At 42.5% G+C, this 11,331-nt stretch overlaps 1 protein-coding gene across 1 annotated transcript; it reads right to left on the minus strand.

Annotated features, from left to right (window-relative positions):
- Positions 1–572: 572 nt before the first annotated feature.
- On the minus strand, positions 573–11,003 carry aldocb (aldolase C, fructose-bisphosphate, b). Its single transcript, XM_035178666.2, has 9 exons — positions 10,864–11,003; positions 4,654–4,770; positions 3,261–3,472; positions 2,822–2,876; positions 2,578–2,738; positions 2,334–2,417; positions 2,042–2,216; positions 1,208–1,407; positions 573–1,100 (listed from the first exon to the last, which is right to left on the minus strand). The coding sequence occupies exons 2-9, from the start codon at positions 4,763–4,765 to the stop codon at positions 1,008–1,010; spliced, it is 1,092 nt and encodes a 363-aa protein (XP_035034557.1). The 5' UTR covers positions 4,766–4,770; positions 10,864–11,003; the 3' UTR covers positions 573–1,007.
- Positions 11,004–11,331: the final 328 nt, after the last annotated feature.

Raw genomic sequence — 11,331 nt, forward strand, 5'->3', positions numbered from 1 at the left:
CAATATTAACATCACAAACATCACAGAATTCCAACACAGCAGTGAACACTTCCCCCCGCTGCCGACCCCACGAGTTGGTCCACATCATACGTATGTCAAAAGAAACCACATGTTCTTCTCGTGGGGCTGGCTGAGGGGAATCAGGAAGAGGGGAGGAGGGGGGATGACACACAAGCATCACATAATATCGACACCCACACACAACTGAATACATTGAGTACTGTATGTGATTTAAAGCTAAAGTTATACTTAGAATTGACATGAGCAGACGTTAGTTGGGATTGGGAGTGTGAGAACAGAAAGGTTAGGCTGAATCATACGGACGCATCCTGGTGTGTAATGTTGTTAACGTGGGCCTATACTGACCTCTGCTGGAGCTACATCTGTCTGACAGTACAACGACCACCCCACAGTCGCTCGAAAGATCCACTTGGTAGGAAATGACTCCACGCTGTCTTTTTTGTTTCGTCTCTCACCGGATAGTGCTGATGCTGCTAATGATCGGTTGGTCCCAGTGTCGGGGAGAGTGTTAGTGTGGCATTTTGAGGATTTGAAGCCGGCACTTTGTTCAGACACAAGCGAAAACACACAAGCTGATCTGTCCTGCTTTGGAGTGGTTCAAGATTTGTCGTGAGCGGGGGATGAAGGCGGAGAGCACAAGATGTGGAGACAGGTGCAGTTCAGAGGAGGCAGGAACTGAATACTGACTGATTATCTGATCCTCTAATAAGATTTTGCAGAGTCTAACTTCCTGTCTCTGAGCCCGGTGAAACGGTTACAGACAAGAAATTAAAAAACAGTTGTCCTCTCCAGTCATAAATCTCATCCTTTCAGTACTCTTGTTTCACATTATGTTTTTAACACACATACCTAATAATTTGAATAACTCTGACAACTCTAAAGTACAGTAGACAGCGCAGGCCTGTGATTTATGGAGGCGTGAGGGGGGATAGCAGAGCAGGTATAAGACTTTAACTAGTCCACAGTAGTATGTGGCGGATCGATGTTTAATAGGCGTGATTACCGACGAAGAGAGACTTCGCCGATGCGCCACCAGCTCCAGAAGACTCGTACTTGCCGAGCGCAGCCAGACTGTTTGCCTGAAGAAGACAGAGAAGAGACAAAAAAAGTGAATAAAAGAATATTGCACGATGGAAGTTTAAGTGGATGTGACTGAGTGTGGCGTGCATTCATGGTTTTGTCTGACCTCAGCGCGTTTGAGGTACTCCTCGGTGGCGGCCTTCTCGTTGCTCAGCTCTCCTCTCCATGCATTGAGGGCAGAGGCCTGCAGGGCGCGGCCGTAGGAAAAAGTCAGGGCCCAGGGCTTGGCGAGCGGACAGTTGTTGATGGCGTTGAGGTTCACGCTGGCCTCCTCTTCAGACTGGCCGCCTGACAAGAAGGTCACTCCTGAAAAGACAGACACAAGGAAATACGAACATTATCGACCTGTTCGAACCGGATTTAAGAAAATTTCTGTTACTCTCTTTATCTGAGCATGGGATGAACAAATTATTAATGTGACAATATATAACAATACATACAGAATATATACTGCAATACATGCATGCATATATGCTGATGCTTTATTTCATGGATAAATAAATAACTAATAATATCATAATCATTTCTTATGTATTTTCCCGAAAATACTGTGTAATTTTTTATAATAAACTGATTTGCTTATAAAAATGTTTTCCCAATTTTAATATCAAGAGTGTAACTTTGGGTTGAACAATGAACAATCGCTTGATATACAGTGTTATATAGGCTACATATACCTATTTATACGTCATACTTGCCAGATAATACCAACTAGCTAGTAGCTAAAGTAGCTGCAATAAAATTGGGGTGAAAAAAAAGTGATTCTCTTTTCATGCTACAAATAAATTGATTGAGAAAACAAACAACTTTATCATTAACTCTCAGAATTTTCCATTCAATGTGACAGGGCGATTATTGGGGGGGTTACAACCTCATTCCCCTTTTAAATTACGCCCTAGTTTATTATAATATATCTTTAAAATATCTATCTGCCTCTGACCTGTGACTGCAGGAGGCACAGTGCGGCGCAGGGCGGTGACAGTAGCCATGGCGATTTCCTCGCCGCTGTACTTGGTGGGGCAGGAGTGTCCGGCTGTGACCATGTTGGGTTTCAGCAGTGTCCCCTCCAGGTACACATGGTGGTCTGACAGAGACTTGTACACTGCAGCTAGAACCTAACAGCAGAAGACAGATATACATATACTGATTGTTAAAAGACTGTAGCAGCATACATGTAGTCAAATGAGGACACATACAGTCATTTTTCATATATATATTCCTCTTTAAATTACCTTCTCAGTGACATACTGGCAACGCTTCAGGTCATGGTCTCCATCAGGAAGGATCTCAGGCTCCACAATAGGAACAATACCATTCTAGGAGACATTATTAAGAATGGGTTTAATGTTATATACTTATTTGACATGTTCTACATAGATACACTTCCAATTTTGAACTGGGATTAGGGAATGCTTTTGAAAAACCTAAGGGAATATATCTGTAACTCAACTGACTGAAATGCTTAGTCACACCAACCTGCTGGCAGATGCTAGCATATCGTGCCAGTACGTTAGCATTCTCAAGGATGGCCAGCTCAGACGGCGTGGTGTCGCTGATCTTCAGCACACAGCGCCACTTGGCAAAGTCGGCGCCGTCCTTCTTGTACTGCGCGCAGCGCTCAGACAGCCCGTCCAGACCTATACACAGAGCGTTCCGTCAGAAACACAGCAGCAGAGGCATTCGTGAGGGTTTTAAAGTGAGTTTCTCTGAAGCTTCCTACCCTGAGTGGTGGTTTCTCCATTTGTTCCAGCAAGGGGCACAACACCTTTGTCCACCTGTAAAGACAGAAACAGTAATTATTTAAAAATTACATTGTGTACTTTTCTTCAAAAATATACTTCTACTACCTACTGAACATAGGACCTGAAACCTCTTGGACACAGCTTGTCCTCAAAACCTGATCTTCTCCTTTGGGCGGGACTGTGTGTGTCTAAACATGCTGACAGTGATTCTGTGTTTTCATATACAGAGCCTTTTTCGTTTTACCTGTCAAACACATGACCACTCTCTTTCTTCCAGCTGAACTGAAATCCTAGGCTGCAGTATAACATCAACACAGTGGATGTGGGTACCTTAAGAGCCGAAGCAAACAGCCACCAAATAACCAAGAGAAGAATGAGGTTTGGACTGTAAGACCACACCCGTTGGAGCTACTTTACCTTGATTCCAACAACAATGCCGCGGTCCTGGATGAGCTTGGAGAAGCAAGTGCCGTCGTCTGTGTTCTGGTAGAGGGTTTCGTGGAAGAAGATGACCCCTCCGATGCAGTTGTCCATGCGCTGGTCGGCTGTGAAGAGCAGCTGGCGGTAGCGGCGCCTGTTCTCCTCTGTGTTCTCAACCCCGATGGGGTTGAAACGTTTGGCCATGCTGCCTGCAAATGGTACAATGATTCATGCATGTTCAAATGAAGACAGAGGTCATTCATGTGTGATATACAGTCACTGAAGAGTTAATGTTGCAGTTTGACACTGCCTGCAGTTTTTATTATTCATCTATCCAATAGCTACAGAGACCCTTAAGTCCAGACAGGTTTTTTATCTAATGTGCAATATTATATTATATAATAACTTCATATGCACCCAGCCACCAGGATGAAGAGAACGTAGCTAATCAAGTTTTATTTTTACCTTAGAATATCACAAATTTCTTGATTTGTATTGAATCATCAGCAGGAATCGTTTGCTGCACAAATATTAACTTGTCCAAACAAGGTCATTATCTGGTGCAAACATGTTTATATATTTAGTGTGAACAAGATATTTATCATGTGGGAACAAATTGTGATCAATAAGATTTAAAAATTCACCTGTCGGGACTTTAGGGGCTCCGTAAATATCTGTATTGCTTATCATTCGAGGGTCGTGGGGCAGTTGAAGCCAATCCCAGCTGACATTGGGTCAGAAGCAGGGTACACCCTGGACTGGTCGCCAGTTTATCACAGGACTGAAAACCAACCATTCACACCTACGCCTGTTGACCTACACTGCACCTCATTGGACTCCACACAGAAAGGCCCTGGTTGGCCAACAGCTTGGAACCCATAGCCTTCGTCCTGTGAGGCGACAGTTGTAACCACTGCACCACCATACCGACCATTTTTTATGATAATTACGGCTTTGTAAAAATATTTTTCAATATGTAATGTATGACATCATAAAATACTATATAAACCAATCTTGATCACTTAAAATGTGTCCAGATTTGTTCAGATGAAAATCTATGTCAAAGGGTCCTAATTTACTAATTAATTATCCACACTTAGTTTTATAGTGATGCTGTAAAACTAACGATCAAAGCTGAACCATGTATCTTGCTCTGTGAATGATATGTAGAAGGTTTGGTTGCACATTATCATAAGGAGCTTAAGTATATACAGTACCAGGTTTTAAAAAGATTAACATTATGTACAATCCAGTGTTGATGTGATACCTAATTGATTCAGTTATGTAAAATTGGGACTATGAAGCACCCCTGAAGCAACTGGGGATTCCAGCTCTTGAAAAGAAAAGAAAACATGTACATTTTTGCAACCACAGACACTCTTGCACCTACCGGTGGACTCATCGGCTGCGAGGATGCCTTTTCCTGGAGCGACTATCCTCAGAGCGATGTCCTGCAGCTCCTTCTTCTGCTCAGGAGTCAGTGCGGGGTACTGGTGAGTCATGGTGGCTGAAAGAGGAAGAGGAAGAGAGTGAGAGGTTGCATTGTTTCACGGTTTGTTGGTTTGGACGACTGCCCAGCACGGGCCTCATTTCATGTCCCTCTGTTGTCCCCCAACATGGCCACCTCCCTGCAGGACTGAGCTCCTCTCAGTGAGGGCAGGGGGGATGGGCGGTAAGGACAAAAACGTGCGAGTGATACCAGTGCCTTTGAGCCGAAGAAAAAAATAAGAGCCAGATAGGAATAGAGCTTCCTCATTTGCATTTACATCATTCAAGGTTGAATATGACTGTGTTGAAGTCAATGTCTCTTTGATGCGCCGTCAGGTCTCAGTCACACAGGATCCGTTTGGTGGCAGCAGCCGCCACGCTGTCACGACGTGCCAACGCGCACACAACAAGGCCTAAAACCAGATTATTTTGTTCCCTATTCCCTTCTCCACTCTGCCGTAAATAAGCAGTTGCATAACCCCACCCCGCCCCCCTCTGATCCGCAGAAGACAGAGAGGGAGCAATTATGTAACACGGCTCCTGTGTACTCTGCTGCCAGTCCTCATTATAGCTGCAGGACTGGATGCACAGAGGCCAGTTTCTCTCTCCTCAGCAACCCTGTGCCTTCTCCCGGTTTCCCACAAATGACATTAGATCCCTTTATATGCAATGCACGTACACATGCCTTTTAAATCTTTTCATTAGGTTTATATCACACTAGCACCTCCACACTGCAGAATGCTGCTTCTGCTTCCTGACTACAAAGGGATGCATACACGATGAACACACAAGGGATTTGTAAATTCCCATTTTCGCACACCCCTTAAACGCACCACTCCCACTAATACACACTGTGCCAGGGAACAAGTTGTGACTTATCTTTCTGGTCGACAACACCAGTTGCTAAGGCGATCCCAACTCACGACCACACTGTATGCTGCTGAGTATGTGCCCAATACTGGATCAGTTATAGACGACTCTGTTTGATGGGTGGAGGTGACACCTTTACTGAGGCTTGCATGGATTAGCCCCACGCAGCTGTGTATTGAGGTGTTGCTGCCCGAACTATTCACCATAAATTCACCATAAATGTTTGACCACAGTGAATATAGACAACTAGCCTAGTCTAGAGTTGAGTCTGCTTTATTGCCTTTCACGTGCATCATGCAAAAGAAAACTTGAAGTGCACTATGAGAGTGCATCCCTTCACGAAGGCTAATGCCCTATCTCACAATGTTAGAACAATGTTCTGTTTCCGTCACTTAATCAAAGCTGCTCCAAAAGTTGTTGGCTTCCTCATTGGCCCATATCGCACTCCTCCATTAAGTTCCAATAAAATCGGCTCAGTAGTTTTTGCGTGCCTGCTTACAGACTAACAGCAAAGAAAACATGACCCCCGTGGCGAAGGTTAAAAATAGGCTTAGCAGGACGCCATGGAGTCTTAACCGTGAGTCCACCTCTATTCTATTCTTTACACACTTTTACATTATAAACTCTTGTGACCGTTTAAATCCCCAACCTAGGCTGGTTTGGACGCTGGCCGACATTCCCGGTATCCCCTGTGTTAATCCTCAGCTTAGAATAGATGAGATAACAACCTTTGGAGCACATGCACACACACAAAGGCAGTCAATGAAAACAGTGTGTGGTTACCACAACACAAACGTCAAGCGCGGCTCGCTGTTGATAGTTAGATTCTACATGCAGGTGGAAAGGAGGCAGCCGGACCTGCAGGGTACAACTCGTCTCCTGAGGGGGAAGAGCTAGAGCGGGAGTATAAACTGCAGACAAACTACTTCAATGAATAAAGCAAAGTGTTTAAACGTGATAGTGAAGAGTGCAGGCATGTCCCTGCTCCACTATTAGCCCGACAAAACTCACACTAGCAAATACCTGCTATCTTTTGTGAGTACCTGCATGCTTCGTCAATACAGTTTCACTGACTCTGGGCACAGTGTGGTTGGGTTTGTGTTGAGAAAACGTTGCAAACTTTGCGATATCAAGTCTAGGTCTTACGCAATGTTGAGTCAAACACAATGAAAAGTTTCCAAAGATGTGAGCTTTTTATTTTTTTGCCAAATGAAAGCGAGCTGAAAGACACAATGATGCCGTATATGTGGGTAAGTCTGTTAATCACCTGAGAGCGTGAAAAGGGACCTTGAAGGACAGAGTGACTTTCCTCTGACATGTGATCCGCCTGCAGCCGGTTTGGTGACGAATCACTGCTGAACACATGTTGTGTAAAAAATACTTACACATACATACAGTATCCACCTCTCTACTTATTAACTATTCTGCCATTTGGTTTGCAAATATATCCAGCAGATAAAAAGCCAAACATGTAGAAAAATTCTGCTATTTAGATTTCTGAGAATCAAAATGATCATATGAGGTCAAATCCAACAAAGAGGAAGCAGAAACAGCCACAGACTCAACGCAGGATGTTTCACGTGTCGAGGAGATATTGTATTTGTCAGTATTAGTTGTGTAGGTGTAAGAGCACCAATGCTGTCCAAGACAAGATAACTCTTTTCTACACAGGAATGACACTTTTCTATATCTATTTATTGTATTATTTATATGCCTGTATATTTATAGTTTCTGAAACCAGCAATGATATAACTCTGCAACTTTGACCTGGCCTGTCTCCCATTCTTAATTAGTCTCTGTCATCAACAAGACTACAGCCTAATAACGGCAACTGTAATTTCTCAAAGAAATTTGGATGGGGGACAACCCAGCATCATTTGCTGAATGTCAATTGAATTAGTTTATTCTATCTTTCACTGTCCTTATGTGTCTCAATGAAATGGTCTCCAAAATCAACATGAAGGTCCAGTTTATGTTGCGTACTCAGCAATAGACCTGCTTCAGGACCGAGCACGGGAGATGAGACAACCTGAAAAATGTGACTCTATCAAGCAGAACTTAATTTGATAGTGGGAACAACATGGAAGAGTCAGTCAAGTGAAGCGTGCGAGTTCTTCTCCTTTAGAGATACTGTGTGATAAGCTGCTGTCTACAGCGATTAATTGGTTTATTCGAGTATTCTGCCCTAGACTTAATTTCGTAGAGTAATCTAACAAATAGCGATAGGCCTCATAGGTTTCCGTGTATGCCCTTGAGATTGGTCACTCCCCGCTGCTTAAGTTGATTAAATGCAGTTGTGGTTACACAGATTCTTGGAATCAATCAATAACTTTTGCTTTATGCTATTATATAGTGAGATTCAAGTTTCACAACCTTCAACCCTATTCTGGTAACCTCTTGTTCTCTGATGAGGGAATTCATGTTTGTATTTGTTCCAAGGGCATGAAAATAATCTTCCTTATCAAGATAAATGCAGCCTGCAACAAAAATGTCACTTTGACATGATTTGAAGTGGCTCTTATCACACAGTAACACTGGTGACGAGGTTTATCTTCCACTTTTCATACAGTGTGGAGGAGCTATCTTGCGACAAAGAGCATCACTGCAAAATTTGATAAAAAAACAGCTTTGAAATGCACAACACAATGACAGGCGTTATACATGTTTGGGGTGGTAATTAAACAAATCAAAATTTAATTATTTCCATTTCAATTTGTTTGATTTAGCAAGATTTAATAGTGAGAGATATAATAGTAAATGTCCAAGAGATATAATAGTGAGAAAGCTGAGAAGATCCCTATTTATTGTCTTTATTTGGGATTTTCACTTCAGCCTGTTGCACAGTGGTCGACCACCACGAGACAAACACCATTTCTGCACTGCGACATCAGGATGTAATGACCAACTCCCTCCTGTGGCGTCATGCAGAACCACTTAGAACTGGCATCACGATCTTTATATGTAAATTCACATTTTAACAACAATTTTATTTTAGGTTTAATTGGACCCTGGTTAAGACAAGAGGAGAATAAATACACATGTTCCCTGTCTGAAACACACTCAAACTAGTGTACCTACTGCTTCTGTCCACTTGTTGGTCCACTTACCAACCAAGGATGCAGTAAGAGATCACAAATATACTGTGTGTATAAAAACTCAATCTACATCTCTAGAAATCCTGCTGCAGCTCATTTCTTGAAGCATTGCTGCAAGCATTGAACTGCAAGGTGTTTGAAGCTTGCATACTATAATATGTAGTACTGGTAAGGCTGCAGGCAGGGACTCACTGGGGGTAAACTCTGTAAATAGTATATAGTGTAGTAATTATTATAGTAATAAGGATGTAGGGAGAGGATGGGGGCGTTTGAAGGGAAAATGGGATCACGTTTTTGCTGCCATGTCTGTATCATCACCAGCTGGAGGTTTACCCACCTTCTTTTTTCTTTTCTCTACATTGCAGGCTGCGTGAGCTTTAAGGAGGTAAAATGGCTCCCACAGGGCAGCAGCACTATAGTCAAAAGTGAAACGCCTTGCTTGCTATGCAGCGTTTTGTTACCAGACGGGCTGCTGGCCTTGAGAGTGTTGCACGTCCCTGTGTTTGGACTCTTTGTATCTTCAGGCCTTGGTGCTGCAGCGCTTCCAGGAGCACTGTTTCCCATGCAGCTCTCTGAGACATCACGTCAGAGCCGTGATGCAGTTAAGAGAGAGGTTGATACTGATATCAATGTCTGGGTTGCACAGCAGGTGATGATTCTCTCTGTAACAATCCTAAACTTAACTCTTTTTTTTCTCCAATCGTTAATTTACATGAACATTTGTACATTTTTTTATTTCCATAGTTTATGGATAAGGAAAAGCTAGTTATTCAAGTTAAGGGTACAAAGTAGTAGTTTTAGTACTGTCTGTACAAACAGTCCATATGCATATGTGATGCTTCATTTATAATATTTATATAAATTACACTTGTATGGAGTACAGGAATATTCTTTTTTTTTTTAAATTATCTTTAACATTGAGTGATTTTCACTGATTTCTCAGAGAATCATTTATTTATCTTGATTTTAAAAAATGTATGAGTGTGTGTAATTTGGTGCCGATCCAAATAAAAATCTGGATCTTCTGGTAAATTTAAATGTTATTTCATAAGGGGACTGTTGGACCTTGGCGGAACTGTGAACTCTACTGAGGGCCATTCTAGTTTTTATATTCGTTTATAGACATTTGCATATCCTTTATAGCTGATGTAATTAGTCAGTTATTGATTTGATTATCATGAATTGATTAACAGTCAATCACAATTTTAGTAAATATTCACTACTTCCTGCCTAAAAATTGATAGTAATAGTCTTCTTAGAGTTGTTGGTATTTTCCTAAATATTCACTTAGTGAAGAGAGTACTTGGAAAATTAGTTGATGGTGGAAATAAAGTATTTGTTACAGTTTCAGTGCTCATAAAATATATATATCAAACATACTCTTATTTAGGTTTCCAATGATCTCTTCACTATACTATTCATAATGCATATACTGTATAGCTATAGGTTTGCAAATCATTTCAGCTCCACAGCAAACACTGATAATCTTTCTAGGATGAAGTCTGCTTGTGGAAATATACCGGGATGTGCTGCAGCTACACAGATGTGTCGCTCTGCAGGAACTGCTGCACATATACCCCCCTCCCTCCCATCACAGCAGAGGAGGAGGAGGAGGAGGGAGGGAGGTCTACGTGCTTCGGCTCAGATACACACAGACGGACCCCCTCCCCATCACACCACACACACACAATGTTAATGAACATAATCTATTTTAGACTTACATCATATTAAATCATGTAAAACTGGAGGTTTTGTCGTGCGGGTGCAAACTGAACTGACGCAACAGGCTCACCCTTGAAGGTCATCCTCTTTTTTTTTTTTGGTGGTGCTCTTCCGGTTACGTATTTCGATGATGTGCCCAAAACGCGCCACTTTAAACAGATACGTAGAAAAGGTGGAAGAGTCGTAATAGCTTTGCGTCACAAAAGTAGACGACGTCATTTACCGTCGCGGGTACTGAATGTACTAACGCATACGTGAGCGACGAGAGAGGAGGGCGAAGTTAGGACTGGGTTGAGCAGAGCATCCTCTTCATCCTCCTCATCCTCCTCATCCATATTGTTATAATCTTTGAAGGAGATTCGATAAGGCATGAGGAGAATGTGTGTGTGTGTGTGTGTGTGTGTGTGTGTGTGTGTGTGTGTTACCTGCTGGTGGCTGTCTGGCTGTGAAGAGATCAGGTGAGTGCTGTTCGGCGGATGAGGGACAATCTCCTGTTTCACTGCTGCAGCGCAACGTGACTGCTTTAAAGCGACTCGAGAGCAGGGGCGTGGCAGACGTAACTGCGTCATCGTGAGGAAGTGACGCAAGAACAGCTGACGCGCATGCGCAGGGGACGCGTCTCTGCTGCCTGGCGTGTGCATGCAGCATGATTCTGCAAGTTTTCAGTGATGTGACACTGAATGAAACATCACATCTGCAGCATCTGCACTGTTTTTTAAATGGTAACAACGTTTGGGATTAAAAACTAAATTATGTTCGTTTTATTGTGACTCATGTTTTGAAGAAATAAACAGGAACAAATTGTGGCTTTTACCCAATAAAGTTTGTATTCTAAATCAACTAAAAGATGTCGGTGGATGTGAATAAGTCTTTCTGTGCTCATCCATTCATTC

This window comes from Hippoglossus stenolepis, chromosome 15 (genome assembly GCF_022539355.2).
Source record: "Hippoglossus stenolepis isolate QCI-W04-F060 chromosome 15, HSTE1.2, whole genome shotgun sequence".
Lineage (NCBI taxonomy): Eukaryota > Metazoa > Chordata > Actinopteri > Pleuronectiformes > Pleuronectidae > Hippoglossus > Hippoglossus stenolepis.